Source organism: Dermacentor silvarum, chromosome 1 (genome assembly GCF_013339745.2).
Source record: "Dermacentor silvarum isolate Dsil-2018 chromosome 1, BIME_Dsil_1.4, whole genome shotgun sequence".
In the NCBI taxonomy this organism is placed as follows: domain Eukaryota; kingdom Metazoa; phylum Arthropoda; class Arachnida; order Ixodida; family Ixodidae; genus Dermacentor; species Dermacentor silvarum.
In genome coordinates, this window is record NC_051154.1 from 374,203,982 (window position 1) to 374,227,631 (window position 23,650).

Below are 23,650 nucleotides of genomic sequence, written 5' to 3' on the forward strand. Positions count from 1 at the left end.
CTAGGCAGTGTAGGTGCGTCGGCGGCTCATAGCTTTGTGCGTGCTGTGTGTTCTCGGCGCTCAGTTTGTGTTGAAGTGATAGACAACAGCACGAAGGTCACTTTGCTCACTGTTGGAGTGGCGCTTCCCCACGCCAGCGTTTGATAGCGCGTGCCCATGCTCATTGAGTGTGATGTGTTCATGTTTGCCTGTAGGCGCTGAGACCATGCTTGTTAATATAGTTATTAAGCAAATGTTTACAAGTTTACACGGGCGACAAAACTACTATCCTTACTTTGTATAGCCATCGACTAATTTGCTATCGCAATCGATGCCTTCGACGTAATTCGTTCGTTTTTCAGTGAAGTGAGCACGATGACGTTGTGGCAATTGACCACTTTTTGCAGTGCGAATCAAGAGCAGTAAAATTGCTGGAAGGCTCGGCAAATTAAGCTGACTGACTATTGGAAATAAAATCTTTTTTTCCAAGCCCATTGCATCCTTTCTGCCTCATTTTCGCGCTAACGAAATTCCTGCAAAAGCGCAATTTTTTGCTTTCCCCAGAGATTTCGTTAGTGCGGGTTTCGACTGTATGGCCACCATCAGAACTGCATTGGCATGAACACAACAAGTATTTAGGCTGGAAGCAAGTGGGACACGAGGTCAACCTAAGGGTAAAGGTAAATAATAGGGAAAAGCCAAGTAAAATAAAATCAATGACCAGAGCTTGGAAATGGGATACAAAACGATCTCAACACAATGTTACAAGATGATCTCGAGCAAGACCAGTACACAGGTTGTACACAAGAAGAAGAGCCCCAACACAAACCTTGCGGTCCTTGCGAGATCTTCTTGAGCGGTGGTGCCTGCAACTGTGACGTTTGTAACCGCTGGATGAGGAACGTCCTGATGAGGAAGTTGATGACCAGGACGATGAAGAGGAACTACGATGGCGGCGCCGTTTCTTGTGCCTGCATGAGAAAATAGACTTATGCCTAAAATGGAAGCATTTCCATAAAATTAACACTTTTTGAACACAGAAGCAGCCAGAAAAAAAGGAGGTGCACCAGAATGGTACTTTCAAGACATTCAGAGCTCGTCTTCTATATGAAAGATGAGCTGAGCTCATCAAGCAAGTACTTGTAGAAAACAAATTATGAACAAAACTCCTCCGGCACTGTTGTATTTTTCCTGCAGCCCTGAGAATGATTTCAGCTCCTCCATTACTGCAGTAAAACCTCGCTTATTCGACCCTCGTTTATTCGGAAAATCGGATAATTCGCACTTGTCCTCTGGATCTGGCCGGCATATGCATTATTCAATGCACTCACTCTTTCGGAGGTATTTGGCCGCACATCGGTTAATTCGGACAACTTTCGGAGCTCGGTGAGCGAGGAACGCCGCAAATGTGCGCAGCAAAAGTGCAAGAACAGTGCTAGCATTTTTGTAATGAAGCAGCGGAGTCTGGATTGCCATAGTCATCGGAAATCGCCGGAATGCCTCATGCCTATCTGTGATTTTAAAGCCTTTATTCTTGCATTTACCGCCGTGCATAACATTGCATTGGCCGCGGGCTTTCATAATTGCATAGTCGTCATTCATGATCGCGTCGACAGGGGCCGCGGTTTCTTCCGCAGCGATTGCGGCAAACAGCAGTTTCGTTTTGACTCGGTATGCGCATTGGCCGCGTGCCTAAAAAACTGCATGGTAGCCATCCATGATCGAATCAATAGGGACCACAGTTTTTGTCTGCAGTTGTTGCAGCGAACGGTAGTTTTGTTCTGAATCAGTGCGTGCGTCGGCCGCGTGCCTTGAGCACCACTAAGTCGCCGTTCATAATCGCATCGATAGTGGCAAACAGTTGTTTCGTTTTGACTCTGTGCAAAGCTGTCGAGGATCAAGAGCACCGGTTACATCAAGATGGACGGCCGATCTGTTGGCGATAAGCTCACTGGGGAAAACATGATCGGGATGTGCGCGTGGTAGTGCAAAGCGTGTCGCAAATAAAGGCGCGCACCACGGCCGTGCTGCGAAGGAAGTCACGAGGCCTCGATCGCCACTGCGAAAGCCAATGGGTCACAAGATAACTTCAGCTTCCACTCTGCTTTTGTGCAAAATAGCAATAGGATTTGCTCATTCGTTCACTAAATAAAAGAGTGTTGACATGTTGACATAGAAAGTATTTGCTAGTTTTCTGGATATCCTGATAATTCGTCATTCGGTTAATTTGGACATTTCTTGCGGTCCCATGAAATCCAAATTAACGAGGTTTTACTATGTGCTAATTCTAAACTACACCAGTTGGCACAAGAAAGCTGCTGAAAAGTAAGGTTGCAAGCATATTTTTGCTTTGTTGTGTGGTCAGCCATCCATTTCAAAACAACATCTCCTGTGGAATGAGTGAACGCTTCGAGTCATGTTGAACAGAATGGAAAGCATAGCGATTTGGAGAGCTCAGTTTATCTGAGAATTATATTGCGATACAGTGTGTTGAGCCAAAACTTGTATATGAAAGCCAAAATGTGCAGTGTAAAATTTTCTTTTTCTGATAAATTTTACTTTTAGAAAGTTTTCACTTGGTTTCGCTTTTTACGATCAACAGGATCATTTGCACATTTAAAAAAATTGGGTCTTTTTGCAGGTTGTCTTTTGGTCTCCTTTTGTAACCGTTTGGTGCAGTATGGCTAACGCTTGCTACGCAGAAATAATTAACGTGCTGTGCAAGATGTACAAGAAAAGTAAGAGAGGACAGGACAGAGCACAGAGTCCTGTCCTCTTTTTCTTTCCTGGTGCATATTACGCAGTACATTATTAATTCAAATATGAACCAACTAGTACACCAGAAAGTATTATTGCTATGCATTTCTGCAGCATAGCATAGTAGTTGAAAGAGCACTCACTTTTTCTCCACTTCATCCTTGAGCAGAAGGTGCAGCTTCTCCCGAGTGTCCTTTGTGGGCTTACTAATCTCCCCTTGAAGTTCAGCAAGCAGCGACGCCTGGCTTGACAGTGACCGGGTGTCTTGGGGCACTAAAAGCTCCTGTGCAGACAAGGAGCATGCCATTTCTAAACACTGTAGTGCAGTCTGAAGGCTGCAGTACTCAATCCACTCAGCCTTGCCTACAGCAAAATGCACATACTAAATGCTAATACAGTAGATCAGAGATCTAGCGAACTCAAAAAGGATTGCAATAAAGTTCGATATATGAATAATTCAAAATATAAAATATGCCTACCTGACACTTATCTGAGATCTCCGTACGTCTGGGGCAATTTCCAGAGACAGTGATAAGCGGGAACATACCGATTTGCTTCTCCAAGGCCACCTTGAACGCACAAAAGTTTACGAAACTTTTTTCACATGAACATTGCAAATCGGTCACGCAGAATGGTCTCCGCAACACTAAGCCTAAAAGCTCGCGTTGCCTGGACACGCGACCATGGTGCACTGCACGCGCATCGACATGCTTGTAGTGCATTTTTATTCAAGATAAGGTAGAAATGCACACACCGTAGAAGCAAACTAGCCACTACAGATACGCGCTGTGCTGCCATATGCTCACTCGTACTGTCAATAGTGCGTGAACGTGCCGGTCGCGTGGTCATTACAATACGCCATATTGACCACACTTTCTGTGAAATGCGGAGGTGGCGTGCAGTGGTTTTGTTAATTTTAAACTGCAATAGAAAGATCCGTCCAAGTAGAGGTTGGGGTCAGATTCATTTTTGGCAGCTCGCAGAATCCTTAAATGGTGTGTGCGGAAAGCCTTTATCTACAAGAAGACAAATCCAGCGGCCCAGCATCTCAGTTCAGCCTCCCATGCCCAGAGCCACCGAGACTAAACATCAGATGTTATCCACACTTTTTTGTGGAATGCATAACAAACCAGGAGGCCTTTTGTGTTCTTGAAGCACAATGGCGATCTGCTCTTGCTGATAATGAACGACTGCAGTTTGCACAAGCCATTCATATATGCCCAGCAAGCAAAACAGAGCACCCTGCCCATCGGATTCAACCTCAGTTTGACAATATCTGCCAAAACAGTGCCGTTTCAAATTTATTTGCATTAAATATTTCTGACAACGCAAGTGTTCGCATCTCTGTTAGGAGGAGTGCACTTGCAGGGACGCAGCATGGTGCAGCAAACAATATGTAGAATGTGGCGGTGAATGGGAGTTCAATGCACGCATAGTACATCACTATACTTCAGCATGGGATTTACAAGGGAATTTTACAACTGTTAATACAGACAATAATGTGATATAACTGAGTTCGATATATCCAGGATTGACTGTAGTCTATACTGGTTTAGCAGTTCTCTTTAGTGTCCGTCTAAATCTTAATCGGCAGTCTAATGCAAGTGTGAGCAAGTTTCCTGCTGTAGACATTGTTGATGACCTTGAGAGAATGTGAATACGTACAGCCTCCTTGCGTTCCTTGACTTCCATGGCGCTGAGGGCTTGCCTGGCACCTGTGTTGCTCAGGTTCACTTTCAATGCCTTCTTGTATGTCTTGACTGCTCCTTCCAAGTCAGCCCTCGCCTCGTAGCTGCACACACCAGGAGTCCGTCTTTAGCAAGCATGCAGCAGCAGTGGGTCTCCCCACATACCCAATCTGCCAAAGCTTACCATTTTTTGATTGACTGATTGTTTGACTGACTCATGTTTAACAACTCATGTAAAACTACGCACAGGCTGTGACAAGTATTGGAGAGGGGGCACCCTATATCTAATTTTGGATCACAAATAATGTGCACCTAATGCTCAGCACACAGGTGGATCACTATTTTTACATTCCACCTCCATCAGAATGTTGCAGCGGCAGCAGCGAAGCCAAAGTGCGACCTCAAGTTTGGCAGCAAAATGCCATAGCCACTAAGAGTGGAGGGGCCACACATAAACCTTTTCTGCTTGGTAGAATTGCAACATTTTGAAACAGGGAATGGACAAATTCAAAGAAAACTTCTGAAGTGAATTAAGCGAGAACTGTGTTAAGTTTATCAAGCATAACTATTACATCCAATGAAGTATTATATGCCAGCAGTACAAACTGCATACCATAGCTGGAATGCTACCAGTGAGTGACGAAAGCACAATGGTAGTTACAAATAAATGGTAAAGATACAGGGGAAGCAATTAACACTAGCCTAGTAGCACACAAGCCAATTAATTGGGGCAATAAATTGCACGTTGTGCCACTACTTACATTACTTGCAGTGCTTTTTAGGTGGGAGTTTTAGGCGGCAAGTTCCGGAATGAAGGCGCCATTATTTTGATTGGAATGTATTGTTTAAGAGGCACGTTTACATCTGCATACATTCCTTTTATTGCTTGAGTTTTGAGGTTTCGGAATCTACAAATCTACTTTTGTAACATTCCATCGCTTGGTGATCCTTAGAATTACATGTTGCAGGCATTGAAAGGTTAAAGCTATGTTGTTTCTCTGAACACCTTTGCTGTTATTTATAAACGTGTAGCCCTTTCATCCATGTGCATTATTTATGCATCATTTCCCGCATGTTACACATCTCAAAGTTAACAAACTCGATGAGAAGAATGAACGGCGCACTTCTGTCGTCTGTGCTGACCGTCCGCCATTATTAGCTACCTCATTTATATCGCGCTGTTGGTTTGCCGTTCGCTTCGCCGCCTGCGCGCCGCACGCTTATATTTGTAGGATCTGTGCATGGGCAAGAATTTGAAGCCCCAAACTGTGCCATTCGTACATGGATGGGCTTATGAGGCCAACGCGGGCTCTCAAAAAAAAAGCGTGAATTCGATTTATACGACAGTATAATGTGTGAGTATTAGTTTTTCCCTGTTTTCCCTCTTTTGCGCATTCATGTTCAGCGCGGAATGATGAGCGTGCTACAATCTTTGCACAGCCTCGGGATTCTTCCATCGACGTTCTTGTGCATGATCATTTGTAGAAGGCATGCTGCCCATCGCTATACTTTTAACTATAAAGAAAACCCCGCACAAAATGCGTCCATGCTGTTGTGACTTCAGCCACCTAGGTGCTGCCAACCACCGCGAACGTGGATAAGATTATAATTACCTGAGGGTGCCTGCGATCTACGTCACTCTGCAAGAAACTAATTAAGGTCTACAGATCGCTGTAGTTAGAAGCGCCTGCTGGAATATCTTATTGACGGCATCATCATGAGCCTGTACTTGGCAAAATCAATGAAGGCAAGTTACTTCCCATGTGGCAGTGAAAGCTTTCTCATGTCATTATGCTTTGAATTGCTCCGTTAACAGACGACCTGCTTCTCACACAAGTTCATCCTTGTGTGCACGGTTTTTCTCTCTCTGTGTGTGTGTGTGTGTGTGTGAAACAAATGCTGGTGAATCACAAATTAGGTCTTCACTGCTTTCCGTGAGTTTTGGTTTCCTAGTTGGCAAGTACTCCCTCACAGTGAAGGGCATATCTTCTTTCGTGAAACACAAGCAGCCCAAGCATGCGGCTATCTTCCGTGCTTACTGTGTGTTTGGGCTACCCATGTTAGAAAGTTAGGGCAATAAGTGCAGCTGCTGGACACGAGCCAGTTGATCCAAATGAGCTTTGGCCTAACATCTTAATATGTTTAGACGAGATGACCAGAGGCAGTGCATGGGCCCAGGGAAAGGAAAACGAAATGACAAACAATATGTCATCTTGGCTTTTTATTTTAATGCGCTAGCAATACTAGTGCCAAAGTGGAAAAAAGTGTGCGTGTATGTGTATGCAATTTTCTCGCATTTGCCAATAAATTGCTACCTAACTTTTTTTGTCTAATCCTTGCGTTGCTCCCTATCATGAATCCATTTCCCCCTCCGGAAAGGAGGCATCCATGTTCTGGAAATGATTTTGATTTATCCTGTTTTTAGGGCTCGCCACAGACACTGACCTTTGTCCGATAGGAGTCTGTGTGCGTGCATTATCACTTTTGATAAATGGTGAAAACCTGGTTGCGCGTAATTGCTTTTTTCGCAGCGTAACTCTGTGCGGCAACCGACAATTGCACCGGTTGGCATGGTCGCAACATGACCAGTACCATCAGATCAACAATGCAGCATCGGACAGCTCACTGTAGCAGTGCTAGCAGGCAGGTACCTAGCAATGGCAGACACGTTTGCTGAACGAACCAGAAATGACGCACATGTCAATTATGTAGTTTATTGGCGTATACTGCAGTCCTTTTATACAGCTATAGCAAGACTGGGAACAATTAATTAGCATACAGGCAAGTTAACATGAACAATAGAAGAAAAAAATACAAGTAAAGCAGTCTACATAGTCAAAAAGTACTCTTTTACGGCGCCTAATAACTCATTATTTCACAAGGATTGATTAGTACAGGATAATTCCGGTGTTGTATTGGACATGGAAAAAAGGTACTTGAACGTTTTATGAGCAAAAATCGGTATCTTCTAAGCATGGAAATTATGAGTAGAATTTTCTTTAGCAAGTGTAATATGATTACAGTCGCAAGAGCCTGAGACAGCATTGAAGTGCAGAAACTGTAGAGATTCACTATGATAATGCAGCAGGAGTGTTTCGAGGTTCAGTGGCTGTGACACTAATTATGGCAGATGAAGCGAATGGATTTTCTTGCCATGATTCAAGTAAACTTATTTCACACTGTTTGTAAGGGTACCAAACGATGGAGGTGTATTCAAGAACATGGAAATTTAATTTGTAATGGAAGAACAGCTTAGTATGATGTGGGGATTTAGTTAAAAGTGCGGCGCAAGAAATCTAGTTTTTAAAGTGTTTTCTTCTTTACATGTACAGTGTGGTTAGACTGAGAATAATTTTTTCAGAAATAACTTCAAATACTTATATTGAAACACTCGTGCTGGTTTAATGACATTGAAAGAAAAACAAGAAATGAACGAGTGACGTCTGTTAGTAAATGACAGAACTGTTTTACTGCAATTAATAATAACAGAGCAACATAACCGGGTGATGTGACATCACTTATGACCTGCAGTGGTTCTCTTCTAATATTAACAAATAAATTAGGCCTACCTAATACTACTAATCTTTATTTTTTGCGCAAGGGCTCTCGATACTCCCAAACGTTCCACTCAAGTATGAGAACCTGTGCTATATCCAGGGGCGTGCCTTCACTAAACATGGTAAGTGACAACATAGTGAAAGAAACGATTATTAATGTCCACTCAATTCTAGCAATGCTGTGCACACATGTTGAGGCTTGATGTCTGATATTATGATGCAGAGCATGAGGTTATAGTACTCGAGCTTGGCAATAGGGGCATATTTCGATACGAGTAGAATGAAAATTCACTTTTGAATAGTGTTTATCTGCAGATCAAGAGCATAAAGCTTTATAATGCCTTCTCTTAGACCTGTTAGGGTTAGGGATGGTACAACTGTGTCATGTTTAAGCATAGGTAACATTACTGCAAAATATATTGCAGAAGTCTATGGTGTAGCCAATTTTCTAGCTACAACCTTCTCTGAATTTCATTCTTTATGCTTCACCACAGTCCGTTTTGTGGCCAGTAATGAGGTTGACGCAGTCCCGTCACAAGTAAATGTCATTTATAAGGAGGTTTTTATACATCTTGATTGCATCAAGTATTTTATAAGTTTTCTGTATTCGCAGTCATAAGTTGAAAGACTACTTGCCTCGTTAATTCCAACACAGACAGTATAATCAGTTGATAAAAATTAAACATTTGCTAAATCAGTAACAGCAAATAACATGATATTTTAGCAAATGTGAGGAAGTAAAATGGGCCCAAGGAAGGTGACATGCTCAGTCAGTAATGGCACTGAAGTACTCTATAATTAAATTATAGCTGAAAGCCATACCCTCATAATATATAGTGTACTGTTGCTTTGTTTTGCGACTTGTACTTTTTATTTTCTTTGGTAACATAAGCAGGTATTGCAGCTATTTACAGCATCTTTTATTGCGTAATTTAAATTTTGCTGTCAATAATTCAGCAACAAAATTTGATGTTGCAGTGGTATTTTATTGTGCGCCTGGGTAGAGACAATATTCTGCTGAAAAAAGAAACATTCCAATTTAGAGTTGTAATAGCCACTACTAATACATTAGGCACATAGACACTCCAAGTTTATCAGTATAACAATTAAATGTTTTTTTGTAACTTACTATGCAGGCACATACCTGCATGCAAGGGAGAAGGCGCGTGAGAGTAAGGACACAGATTCTGTGCACTCTACAGTTGTGGAAATGGCCAGAGGGAAACGCCGCCACCCAAACAGCCATCAAAATGAAACTCCGGAGTGCTAAAATTCCAGGTAGCAGCTATTTCATATTATTACTGTTTTATGAAATTTCAAGCGTGGGCACATGTGACATAAGTAATGAATCTCACAATGTGAAATTAGAGTATTGGATCATATAGACATTTGAAAAAAATTAGCACTGGGTCTGTTTAATTTAACATGTTTATAACTTATAGCCTGAAATACTCTTTTTTCATCCAGCCAAGTAATTTCAGCAACAGTGCATGCTAGAAATTCTGTGCAGCTCAAAGCAGTTTCCTTGTTTGTCAACTACCAGTATGTCAAGACTCTGCATTAGATGGCTCATTTATCTCTTGCAATTTTTTCCCTAGATTAGTACCGCACATTCATGTGCAGTAGTGAATCTTTAAAAGTTCGTTACACCATTGTAGTTTTTTAAAATTCTATAAAACCCTATTTCTTGCTACAAGCTTTAATAGTAAGATGATGTAATTTGTTAACAAGTGCTTGAAAGTGTTATTGCGGGCAGGGTTTCAAACAGGCAACTCATAGGTGTCTAACACTTTAATGTTACTGTAACTGCTTGAAACAGCTTTGCTGCAAATGGTTGCGATTCCTCAAGGTTGCACTTGTCGACTGTTATTTTTTTGGAATGGCAAAATATTTGCCCAGTCTGAAATATGCAGCATTTCTTGACATTGCCAAGTGCTCAATATGTTTATAGATGGACTGGTGGTGCAGGTATATGCTCAAGCCTTCACCATTTCTGAATTAGCAATGACGTCTGCGTAGTGACTAGAGCTTTCAATTTCCCATAGGAAATAAAATTGGGGTGGTGTAACAATGCTATGTCAGTGCAGCTGGGCCTTTGCAGTGCTGCATTTACCTAATCCATGGTGCAATTCAAGAAAGACATTGCATATTTCAGACTGAACAAATATTTTGCGATTCCTTAAAAAATGACAGCAGACGAGTGCAATCCTGAGGAATCACAACTATTTGCAACAAAGCTGTTTCAGGCAGTTATAGTAACATTAAAATGTTACACGCCTATGAATTGCCTGTTTACCTGAAATACATTCTGTATTCCTTTCTTTGACTGCTAAGTGGTAACTATGCAACTTTTGAGCAAGCTGCTGTCATCTACCAATCACCTACTACTCATGACAACAGCCTCCTGAAAACTTGCAAAATAAGTGACACTTCCACTGGTTGGTGATTTGTACATGTAACACCTTCAGTAAGATTTAAAATATCTCTTCAAGGAAAACAAAGTACAGAATTTCACTTGTGACCTGTCAATGTTAGAACCAGGTTAATAAAAGTGTAATGCATGAAAATTGCACACTGGAACTAGTATATTATTGCAGTGTTTATTGCCAAGTCATATTGAAAAACCAAAACGTTCAGTAAGAGAAGTTTGCTACAATTAACATGCACTTTCCACATGCCTACTGTTTTTATATTAAGGGGACCTGCTGAAGGAGCTAGCCCAGCAGCCTGTTTTCATAAACAAGGAGCCCACAAGAATTTTAGTGCCTTCAGTACGCCAAAAAGCCAAGGTGAAATTTGAAATGGAGAGAGGAGGGAATATGTTAGGCATCGTGGAGAGGCAGACGCATCATACCTGAGAAAACGCTTGGAGAACATTGGAAGTCAAGACTTATTTGCTTTGCATACTCTTTGACTACCACTGTGTGCACCTAGATCTGCTTGTGCGAGGAAGGGGGTGGTGGTGTATTTTTTGTTCATTTGATGTTCAAGTCATCATCTGCATTCACCGAAGACTACAGTGCATGAAACTCAAGTGAGCAGAGCTTCAACTTCTGTGTACCGTGTCTCAAGTGACTGAAAAAACTAACATTGTCGGCTTTTTCTAAGTGTGCTTCCACATTAAAAAAATGAGACTGAGGACCACTGTAAAGGCCGGAGTACATGGAGCGAATAACCGGCGTCTGAGCGACGAACTTCGTCGGGCGGCGAACGTCCGACGGCCGGCGTCAAGAAATTTGCCGTCCGCAGCCGATCTGCCTGTCCAGACATTTTTCGTCGGGCGAACGCCGCCGCCGGAAGCGTCTAGCGCGCAGCGGTGGACGACAGCCAATCGGGAGGCACTAGTTCTGGTCGCAATGCATGCTGGTGTTTCGCGCGCGCGCGCCTTTTCGTGTCATCTGCAATCGCGTTGGCGTTGCCGTGTCTGCATGTCTCTGCACCGATTGAATAGTTCCCAGTATGATCTCTCGGGAATCGCATTGTATTTGTACACCCCATATCCGCTGATCTGCGGGGAAACAGACAAGCAGTGCAAGCTCTCTAGAACAACCTTCAACAGAAATCTTCTGATCTCAGAGGCTGCATGCTGTCATCATGCATATCTCCCGACTTCCCCGATAGATGGCGCTGGCATCGGATATTTCTTTCGTTAGGCTTGAGCCGTTCGAAACAAGAAGCGATCTCGAAAACTACTCAAGGTTATCCATAATACTCTGTCGTCGAAGCGCCCTGAGACTAAGCGAAAGCCGTTTACGCAGTCATTTGCTACCAACGAAGTGAATTCTACAAGGACAACGCCAAATTCAGTTCGAAGCGGGCGGCCGGGACCACCGCCAACACGGCGGCCAACGCGCGGCAGCGTTCACCGGATGTATCGCGCCACAGCGAACATCCTGCGTCGTGTCGCCGCGTCGTTACTTGACGCGTGAAGTTCGTCGAGAAAGTTCGCTCCCTGTATCCCGGGCTTAAAGCTGAGAAAACTGTCGTGTGTTAATTGCAGTGAATGGTGTTGACCATTTGTGAGCCTGGACACCTCTCAGGACTAGTGAAGGCACGAGTACTAGACTTTTTTTTTTCTTTTTGGTGAAGGTGCATCTAGAAACAATGAAAACTGTTAACATAATATCATTTTTTTAAACTGCACGATCAGGGAAGTTCACTTGTCATGCCTAGCCTTTTTGTTGTAGAACATGCAATTCTGTTTTTAGTTGTAAATAAGCTTTAATTGTTGCAGTTATTGTTTCAGCAATGTGCTGAACTGGTGTAGTTGGTGCGTCTTTGTAAGGGAATTGAACAGTGCTATCGAAGAGACGAGGTTCGCCTGTCTCAACTTCGTGCGGTCTGCAGCTAGGTCCAATTCTGTTCCGAGTTATTTCCGTGTAATTACTCGTCCAATGTTGTACAAGTTTCCACTTGTGTTTCCCCACTAAAGTGAAAGCGACTTCTGATGTTTTTCACACGAGACTTATAGTGCAATTTATTATTTTGCATAACTTATTGATGTGTTCATTGCTTATTGGTGACATTTAGTTTTATTGCTTGTATATGGCTGCTTCTTGCCCACATTTAGTTTGTGGGGCTTTTCTTGCACACATGAGTACCTAATTTCAAACTGTTCTATGCAAGATTATTATTGTGATTGTGTTCAAAATGTCAACTTATTCCTACAATCAACATGTATGTAGTCTTTCTTTAGGGAATCTATATTTACGCATTTTAATTTGCTTTTGAAGCGTTTCATACTGTTTGTTGTGAACTATTTGTGCATTTTGATTTAGTGGTGAGCACTTTGATTTTATACTGTTCAGTAAATTGCAGATGGTTTGCAAGTGCCTTATCAAAAACGGCTGTTTATGCTGATTGTCTGGCTTACTGTGCGTTCAACCAGCATGCAATATCCACCAGGTCACGTGGATTTGTGATTAACTTTAGTAGGCTGTGAACTTCACATGCAATATCTGCCAACAATTCCACATCACTACTGTTCTTGTCTTGTGGTCGTCCTTCTTATAATAAAAATCTTGTTGCTGTATGTGTTTCATGCATTGCACAAGAGCAAACCTGCCGACCACTGGCTGGCGAAACGTTACAGGGAAGAGGGTAAGGAACGAAAAGGGGGGGGGGGAGGGAAACAAAAGAGCAAATGGCTATCAAAATCCACATTGTCAAATGATTCAATCCATATTTTAAAAAGCTTAAAATGGTCTTACAAAATCCCCCTACAAGAGAGGATTTTTCTAACCTACTTTAAGCAGGATTCTAGAACTTTTTGACATAGTCATATCCGCCGGACATTAGCAACGATATACGACTATTTATCACCTTCTAAACGGACTGCATGGATTTTTTTGTGTACCTTTCAGATGCTCATTTCGTCTTGTCGAATCGGTATGGAAGCAGATTTCTATCGCTTTTGTGCTAGCTGGGTAGTGAAAATCGTGTCTCAGATGAAGATGCGCACCGCCGCTGCGCTGCGAAGGATGTCGGGAGGCCTTTGCTGCTGCTAGCTCTAATCAGTCATGAGATGACAAGAATTCCAGCTTCCACACGCTCTTGTGCAAAATAGAAACAAGATTTGCTGATTCATTGAGGAAATAAAAGCTTGTTGACGTAGTAAGCATTCACTTACTGTTTTCTTGATACCCTGAATAATTTGACATTCGGTTAATTAGGACATTTTAATTCGATTCATATGAGGGGGGAGGGGTTTCTTGGCGCTTCATAGAGCTTAGCAGGGTTCCCTGGAACGAATATGCTTGAGAACCTCTGCCCTAAACAACTCCACCATTGTAAAGCGTCAGGGCACTAGTTGCAATAGCAACCGCCAATTGGAAGGTACCTCTCAGCGTGCTGGTGTACTGAGCCAATAGGAGGGCCACGTGCATCGCGAGCTTCGTCAGACCGGTCCCCGATTGTTTTACATTTGCGCTTTTTTTATGTGGCCATCGTCAGTGAGGATGTAAGGAAAAGGCAGAACTTTGAGCTTTCGAACGATACCAAGATGGCGGTGCTCAGCGGTGGGAAATACGAGAGAAAGCTCCGTGAACTCCACTATGTGTGCACGATTTTGAGCTCCTTTCTTGCTGTCCGCGCTGACAAAATATTTTTTTTCAGACACTTGAGGTGCGTTTTTGGGCAAATCGTTTTCATACGAATTAGATTAGGCATTATAGATACCGAAACAAGTACCCAAAAATTTATTCTTTTCGCTATTTTCATTTTTTAAGACACGTGTCCCCCTTAAGATTCTGCATGTTCAGAAATAGTCACCATACAGTAATAAATCTGTTATAAAGTGAAAGGTGTGTTGCCAAGTAATGCAGACTAATTTTAGCTGCACATGAATTTCATTTTTCACACTATATTTTTACTGATGGAACCTTGGAAAGGCTGAGCTAACAATGAACATACCATGTTTAATCAATTCTGAAACACTTTATTCCCCAGAAAAATGTACAAATAGGACATGCACATTAGATATGAGTTTGAAACCAAAACTACAATAGTGACAAGCTATCATCATTAGCATTAAACATTTCTGCAGTACAATCCAATCCACACATTGATGTAGCTGTGGGAACTGCTGTAGCATTCTGCCTGCTATGTCAAGCTGCCATGGTCTACAAGCCATTTGAGAAATACCGTACCTCAAATTCCATTGAAGGTGACATTTTTTTAGCTGTTGGTAGTCATAAGGTGGCCTCTGACTGCGATGAAGAGTGATGTCCATTTCCACAATAGACTGGATATAATAAATTCTTCATGTCCAACTGAGAATGAATCACCATCACTCTCACCGTGAAGAATAAAAGGCATTGCATTTATAATTTCTCGAGGTATGAAAATCAGGTGCCCAATACAATTAAGTAAATATGCTAAGAATACTATGGTAAGAATGAGACCAACTGAGGCTGATTAGTACAGTACCTATGTCATGGCACATTTGGCTTAAAAAATAGTTAGGTGCCATTTATGATAATGTGAAGGGAATATTTTTCAGCGTATCAGCAGTCAATTGAGAGGTGAACCTAACCAATATCACAACCAAACATAACTTCAAAGGACACAAATACTTCAAAATGGGTAAGAAAACCTGTACTCACTAGTGTCCGAGGGCAAACAGGGTCTCGGACATGTACTTGCGGGCATTGGGATGGTTTGGATTCAAAGTCAAAGCCTGCTCGAAGTCTTCCAGGGCACATCGCAACTTGCTGTTATTCGCAAACCTGGGGAACCAAACAACCCGACAAAAACTATGCATCAGTGTGGAGCACAGCACAACAGCCTCTCCATGACCATACTTGAATGAGATGTGCTTTTCATTTACATTTTTCTAAACTCATGGTTCAGTATCCACATGCAAAAATATTTCCATCAGTAATTCATAACATCTAAAACAGTGCTTGGTCATTAGTTAGATTCCCAGCACTTTATTGAAGGTTTCGGAGCAGAAACTTTCAGTAGCATCATAGTTTTGAATCGCACACAGAGCCATCACACAGGCCCCCTGATCGCGATGAAACCTGATATGGATTAAAGTTTTCGGTCGCGATCAAAGGTGGTTATGAGATCTATTCCCTGAAGCTGAAAGCCACAAAAGTTGGGCACCTTCTGCATAATGAATAGACTATGAGACCTGTTCTTAGCAGTAAAGAGTAAAACCCGGCAAACTGTCAATCTCCTTTCAGCAATGACAAAAGAGACTGATTTGGCTTACAACCAGCCATTCAGAGACAGTGCATTCAGTGGTTACAGACTGGTAACAATGGCAGACATGACAAAAATGGAAACAGAAATATAAACTAGTCGCTGACAAATTTTTCAGAGACCAAAAATTCGAACTTCTTGGATATTCTGAACTTCATAAATGCACCGTCAGCGTTCCCATAGAGCTAATGCATTTTCCCAACTAATTTTTCAGACGAAATTAGGCCCCAAAGTTCTATTTTCCGGACTAAATCGCTCTTTGCAAGGCACGCTACCCGATCTTGGAAGCCGCCATGTTGGATTTTCAGTTAGCTTGGCCAGGCTTGGCTTCCAGTGGCCCACTCTATAGCCTCCAAGATTGAGACTGCTGTGGTTGCTTAGTGGCTATGGTGTTGGCCTTTGCTAAGCACGAGGTCTCGAGATCAAATCCCGGCCACGGCGGCCGCATTTCGATGGGGGCGAAATGCAAAAACACCTGTGTACTTTGATTTAGGTGCACATTAAGGAACCCCAGGTGGTCTAAATTATTCGGGAGTCTCCCACTACGGCGTGCCTCATAATCAGATCGTGGTTTTGGGACGTAACACCCCATAATTTAAAAAAAATTAGATTGGGAGGCACCCACTATACATAAATAGAGTGCGCGCCACTCTCCCATCTTGGAGGCCATACCCCCTTTTCCTTAGCTGACAAAATGCTCCAAGGAACGGCACTTTTTTTTCTTTCTTTTCTCAGTCAGCGCTATTGTCATAATCATTTTGCAAGTTTCGGTTGCTATTTTGCACATAGTGTGTGTGCCTCGGCACCTTGGAGATGTCGCATCTTTGTGTGTTTGTGCGGCTTCATATTTGTGACGGGCGCCACGTCTGTGCCTTCGCAAGAGCCAAGTGGTGCAAAGTAATGGGGCTCGCTTCTTCGATCTTCATGGCAATCTCTGTTAACAGTGACGCTCTAGTCAACCGAGTTTTTCGGACAATTTATCGGATCCCGCGAGGTCCGGAAAATCGGTCGGCAACTGTGTATAAAACTTAATTTACAGCTTCATCGCTGTTGAGCAGCATTTTGTTGGTGTTGATGAACCATATTACATGATCCACCTCTCCATTAATTGCATTTAACCTCAACATTTATTAAACGACTTTGCAACTTTTGTGGTGACCCACAGCCCGAGTAAACAATGCCAATTTTTTTCAGCTATATTCACTTCTGTTTGTTGCTTTCGCAATGAAAGTGTCATGTCATTGCCATAAGCAAGCTAGGAAAAGAAAATCGAAAACTAAGAGCTGAGCACAGCCACGGACAGCAAACTAAACAAGAATGTGTTCCATCGCCACCTTGCAATGGTCGTGATACAGTCGAACCTGTTTATAACGAACTTTATAGTTAAAAATGAAAAGTGGTCGTTACATCAGTAGTTCGTTATAATGGACTCACCCTTAAAAATGCTCCAAAATTAACCGCACTGAAGCTGGCATCAGCAGTTACATTTCGGCAGCACTATGGCCCGAAAACCAGATTTTCAGTATCATTTTTGTTCCCAGTGTGTTCCCGCACCTAGCTACAAACTTCCACTAGAAACACCCATCAAAAAGAACGTGATGCGGCGTCGTGTAGCTCTTTAAAAACGGTGCCTGGTTCCGATCACCTGTCATTTTGAACCTGCAAGTTCAGCGTCCATTTTTTATTCAAGAGCTTATGATATATTGTAATACCAGCGAGACATGACTGCATTCTGCACACGTGAGCAAAGCGTTTTAGTCAGCCGGAAGGGTAAACTCCGGAAACTACTGTGGCATGCCACCATTCTTCGAATGTCTCGGACATTGTGTCTCGGCATTACAATTTCGCATCAGCCACACAAAAGCCGTAAAATTACGTCATCTATGTCGGTTTGGGCGAGGAAAAAAAAGAAACATGGCCAAAAGGTAAAACGTAACTGCAAATCGTTATCAGCAATCAGCAACGCGTAAACAAGGCGCCGCCGAACTGTGATTTCCTGCTAACGGCGTAGTAACCACCGATGCTTTGCAACATTGCATGGCGGAAGCGCATGCTGCAGCGTTTTCATTGAGGAGGGTCACGTAGGGCTGCGTCGACAGGAACACATGAGCGGCCGTTGTTTCCATGGTAGAAAGACGTAGATGGTCATTCCAAATTATTGAAATAGGCATAATGCACATGATGCCGCACGGACAACTATGCAAAAACGAGAGTGACACTGTCTTGGCATCCGATATTGCACCCTGCACCAGCAATGCCCCGCGTCATGCTGTTTATGCTGTATGCAGCGTGCTTCCGCCCTGAAGGCATGCCTTGAAAACACGTGACCTTCTTCACAGCTTCCAAAATCTGCGTGAAGTGGTCACTCACTCATTTCGAAGGTCGCATCATCGTCGCAGTTGGACTGGAGCAGTTTGGTGGCGCTTCCGTGCTTTGGCACTTCGCGTCTGCCCTCTTTTTAGCATAACCATGTTCAAAGTCTTTGTCGTAGCAGTACGTTGATTAAAAACACATTCGTCATATCTGGAAGCAGTTTTCATAGGGAGGGTAAAAAAAAAGCTGTCAGCCCTTCCGCTGAAGCGAAAATGGAAGACCAGCGAAGCTGTACTATGGTGGGAATTATGTATTTCCAATTATGACCATTAAGATGCGATGGTGTAATTGGTTATTTGAGCTATTAAAGAATGAGAAATATATATGATCCGGTGGTTTTCATTTATTCAGTGACCACAGGGACCATGGCCTTATGATCGCTACGGTACACTGCCATAGGGTCTATGGCAAAGGTTCGCACATTCTTCATAAACACGTCACGAATGCCGCACGCGTTCGCTGTGAATGCGGGCAAAACGCCTCTGCCTGTCGACAACAGTTGTGCGCGTTGTTTGTGTGACCGCACACAACCGCTCTCAAAACGCTGGCTACGTGACAGAACGGCTAAATGCCATTGTCGACACTGGTAGGGGAGAGGCTGGCAGGGCTGGGCGCATGCGCCGCAGTGGGATAACGGGAACGCACACGCACAGTCTAGGGTGCCTCAATGCCCTCCTCGCCCACCGCTCCCCTTCCACTGGGAAGTCGCGTTTGCTCTCCGCCGTGCGTTCGCTCCCCGTGAAAGTGCGCGAGGGATGCGCGCTTTCACTCCCACATAAGTCGCGTTTGCTCTCCACTGTGCGTTCACTCCCTGTGAAAGGGCACGTCCCTCGCCCTCGCACGCTTTCACTCGCAAATACAGCATACGGCCAATGAGAGTTTTTTTTCTATTGCTGGACACAACCATTGAAGAGTGAGCCCTTAACAGCTTCGCTGTAAAATCGATATTGCACTGAAATGTGGTCATTATAACCAATTTCTCTCTATCTTTCTTTCTCTTTTTTTCGTTCTCTTTCTCTCTTTTTTGTCCCTGGTATGTGCCATTGAGCTTGGACCCTTTCTGCACTATCACCAGGATTGGCCCACTTTTCAGCGTGACACCACCACCACCATCGCTGCCGACACTTGTGAACATTTGAAGCTTCGCTTAAAAAGTGTGTTCATTACGCGAGTGTATACGGCAATTCACATTAGCAGAGTAGGTGAGGGCAGCGGTGCAATCGGAGATGGTTGTTGGGAGTGCGCATTCAGTGTCGCCCTGCACGGGTTGACCTAGGCCACACCCAGCGAAATTGAATGCGCGCTCCGAACAACGACCTTGATCGCACCCCAGCAGTGCACTGCACGCAACTTTTTCTGCCAAACGTGGAAAGTACACATGCACTTCGCGAGTGGTTCCCTTTCATTTTTGTTTTTTTCTGACAATGTGACACGACGTTCCGGTGCTAGTTGAAACATGCAGCGACTGTTTGACAACCTTTTGGTATTTTGACGGTAGCCTCCAGTTTCGAATACTATTACGATTTCGGATCTTACAGACTTCGGATAAAACGGCCATTTTTTGTCGAATTATTAAGGTCCGTTGTAACGACAGTCGAATGTCTGTGTGTGTTCACGTGTCCATGCGCGCGCAGCGAAAATCGGCCCTTTCATTGCAACGCGGTGCCTGTTGCCGCATGGAACCGAACCCTTGCTAGTTTTGTGCATTGTGTTGCCTACAAAGTTCACGCCGTCAGTGCCGGGTTGCTTGCTGTACTGTACAAGCGAGTTTCCCGTGGAGTATTCGTACCTGCTCCGCTCCTTACAGTGTGCACGGATACAGCAAGGATCTTGAGTCAACGCGGGAATAGCGACGTGCTTTCATTACTGCAAACAATGGGCACTTCGTGTCTCCACGAGATTTTACTGTATATAAAACACGCCGCACTGCAACCAGCAGCAAAAATATTCTTCAGTGCCCACCACCAAGCACTGGGCATGTGTTTGGATCTCGTCTGCGCAACTGGATCGGACTGGATTGGATGACGATGTCCAAGCTGCAAGTTGCCAACGCGGCTTTTGTTTCCCGCTACAACTAGCATAACCGAGAAATTTCGCGGCTGGTCGGACATTTTGGCGCAGCGTAGCGCAATTTCAACACATATCACGGTTTTGGCACAGCTCAGCGCAAAAATCTGAAATTCTATCAAAATGGTGCAATTGGCGCAGCTGTTGCACCCCTGAAGGTGCACGTTTGAATCGGGTAAATGCATTAATCGCAAATGTGGCTGCTGATGAGCAGCCACTGGGCATGAGCAGCCAGTGTGATGAATACTCACAGAGCACCCCGTGCCACCAGGGCATCCACGTTCTTGGGGTCAATCTGGAGGGCCTTGTTGAGGCAGGCAAACGCCTCACTGTGGTTGCCAGCCTTGAAGTGCCTCACTCCATCTTTCAGGCTGCAGTTGGCAGAAGTGCATCACTCCATCTTTCAGTTGGCCGAAGGCAAGCACGTGCAACAATGAGCAAGCAAAGACCCAGGAAAACAGACGGCAGTAGCAACATTGCAACAATGACCACCCCCCTGGTTAAAGAGACTGCAGATGCAGGAGTGATGGAGAACTGCCACACATTTTCTGAAGCTAGTTAACTTAGCTAGTGGACTTGCAATTCGCACATACAACATTTGAACACCTACATGCAAACTATTGCTTTCTTACTACTATCTTTTGCTTCTTGCTGCCATTGCTCTAAAGCATTTTTTCACAAAGTGCATGAACCATATTGCTCACAGGTATGTATTTGCTTTTACTAAGACCCTTTCTTTCACTGCATTCACATATTTCCTTATGGCATATGTGTCCTTATCATGTTCATTATTTGTTTTTGCTAACTGTATACGGGTGAATACACTGATCTGTTTGTGTACGCACCACAAGAAGTCTATTATTAGTGTGCTTACTGCAGGATCATTTCCTGTACTTAATGTGGTGTGCTACGTTATCCCATATGTACGTAACATTACACTTCAAAAAACAGCATTCCACAAATACCTGGTCCTATCTCAAGAGTGATGGGCTTTACTTGCTTTAATTCAAATATTGACAAGCCTCCTCTCATTTTGTGCTGCAAACTCTCTCCCAATAGTTTTTCTTAATTCTTTGTGCATTCCAGAACTTGTACAGCTCAGCCAAGTGAGCCACGTCAATTTTCGCTTAAGCTGCCTCCAAATTCAACTGAAAAATTTTAAATTGCCTGTGGGGATGGCGATATGCCAGCAAGCCTCTTTGAACAGATTATTAATCATGAACATTTCAACTACTGTGCAAATAACAATAGCAATCACTGTTGTATCAGTTTGAGAGGAATTTTAGCAATGATCTTCTATTTCAGAAGCTTTAAGTGCTCCTGCAAAAAAAAAATTTTATGCCTTAAAATGTGGGTTACAGAGGTACTAAAGTTTTCAGGGAGGTAAGCACTTTCAAAACAAAAAAGCACTTGACAATAATTTTTCAATTTAGGAAATTTTGCATACACTAGTGACTGTCGAAATTATAGAAAGTGTAGAAGTGTGCACAAAACACAAAACATGTAATATGCAAACGCTCGAGTCAACACAGGTTAACCATAGTGTTATGGCATTAGTAAACCTTCTTTGAGAGCTTAGACTGGCTATCCTGTTGGAACTTGCATTTACCATGATTATCCTCCCAGAATAAACGAAGAGATGCACAGAGATTTATGGGTGCGCAAAAATTAGCCTGTCCTAGTTTCCTTATCAGTTCGCCACTCTACTTACGAGTTACGACAATACTTATAATTCTTGTAGCCCATCCCCTGTGGTTTTAGAATAGCACTGAGCCGCTGCAGACATGGTGCTTGATTGATTGCAAAGTGAGAGGAGGAGGAACAGGCTGATAAGGAAGCCGATGGGAGAAAACCCAGCCAGTCACCCAAGCATCAACCACGGGGAACCAGTAGCACAGACGCACACAAATCTGGTGCAGAGACTAAGCAGTGGCCAAAGGTAACAGTGCCAAGGCATTACCTGGCCAGAATATTGCCGGGCATGAGGGCCCTACCAGCAAAGAGAGTGAAACTTACAAGCTGTTTACGTCACATCTATGGAGGTTAAAATGAAATGAAAAATTAATGCTTGTAGGCTTGAGACATATTCCATTAGCAACAAGAAAAAAGCCCCACCATCACTTGAATCCTTATAAAGCTCTGCAGTGAAGCCCACACATAACTTTAATATGACAACTGCTTGAGCGGTTCGTAAAATCGAACAACAGATATGTACATGTGCAAATTGGTAATGCCAAGCACATGGCCATCCAATAAATTATTTTGAATCATACAAGAATCAGTCCCTGCCCTGGATAACTAGCATACATCCACAAAATGCATGCACATGCCCCATGCACGCACATGCCAAGTCTTAACCGTCAAGTTTCTTTCTGTAAAGATTAATATTACTGTTCAGAAGGAATGATTTGCCCAGGGGGAGATTCTTGCATCACAGTGGAAGCTTTGTTCCTCCTCCTCGTCCCATAAATGCAAGGTCGCTGCTCAGAAGACAACTATAAGCAATGGCACAGCCAATGTGTTTCTCAGAGCCCTACGAATTGCTCGCATTTAGAAAAATGACTTTTGCCCACACCCTGCATCAGCACACCATAGTGAAAAGCGTAATGCTCTACGTCACACGATGTATGTTTTTATGAGAACACAGGCACTTCACGTGACTTCACAGTGCTCAACAAGTGTGTCTTAGGTCAATATGTTGAGTTGTGCTATGGTAACTCGAGCTTTCACAGTTGGTCTATGCACTAGTAATGCTCAATAGCATCCTAAATGCAAGTCACTCAACCTAAGAGACTATTGTTTGTTCAGATAGAAACACTGGTGTGCGTGTTTATGGGTGCACATTTTTGCTACGAAGTGCTCTTGAAAAAGCAGATCCTGTGAGTCAAGATACTAAATGTTAAGGAGAAAATTAGGACACAGCAGTGGGACTGTAGGTTCCCTAACAACTTAAACATCAGATTGCCAAGTGTGCAAGAACCTCAAACAAATAGTCGAGGCTGCCCAGGATTTTGTTTAGAAATTCTGTAGCCTGTTAGAACCACATGTGCCAACATCTTGCATTGTTGCTATACGTACCTTTCGTTTTGTTCCAGTTTCTCCTTTCGTTTTTTGCAGAGTAATGCCAGCAAGTTAGGCAGATAAATGTCAAAGAAGATGGACACTAAACTACACGAGAAGTGTATGTGTTACTCTTAGGAATGAGGACTACAGAAGCACAGGTCACTCTGTGCCAATGATGTAGGCATGCATTATATCGCTGCAGAATCACTACAGGGGCTGTGTTCTTGAAGTTTATCACTTTTGGGGATAATTTCATTTTTGCATGACATGGCATCTGGCCTAACATCTCACTGAAGTGGCAGGCATTCTGCCCGCTGGCTTGGCCAATGCACTTGTGCTGATCTACCTAAAGTATTGCTCCAGAATAATTGATGGAAGCCAAGCTGACACCTTGTAGAATTTTAAAATTAAAACTTGATATGCTGTGCTAGACACATAAAGACATCAGTATTTCCAACA

The 23,650-nt window shown here is 43.2% G+C and overlaps 1 protein-coding gene across 1 annotated transcript in view; it reads right to left on the bottom strand.

Moving 5' to 3' along the window:
* The window catches only part of LOC119437464 (serine/arginine repetitive matrix protein 2-like), a 118,951-nt gene that overhangs the window by 19,114 nt on the left and 76,187 nt on the right, over positions 1 to 23,650 (bottom strand). Inside the window, exons 11-15 of the mRNA XM_049660583.1 lie at positions 20,380 to 20,499; positions 15,085 to 15,207; positions 4,402 to 4,528; positions 2,880 to 3,019; positions 809 to 950 (exon numbers count right to left, since the gene is read on the bottom strand). Coding sequence (XP_049516540.1) covers positions 809 to 950; positions 2,880 to 3,019; positions 4,402 to 4,528; positions 15,085 to 15,207; positions 20,380 to 20,499 — 652 coding nt within the window. The remainder of the gene's footprint in view (positions 1 to 808; positions 951 to 2,879; positions 3,020 to 4,401; positions 4,529 to 15,084; positions 15,208 to 20,379; positions 20,500 to 23,650) is intronic.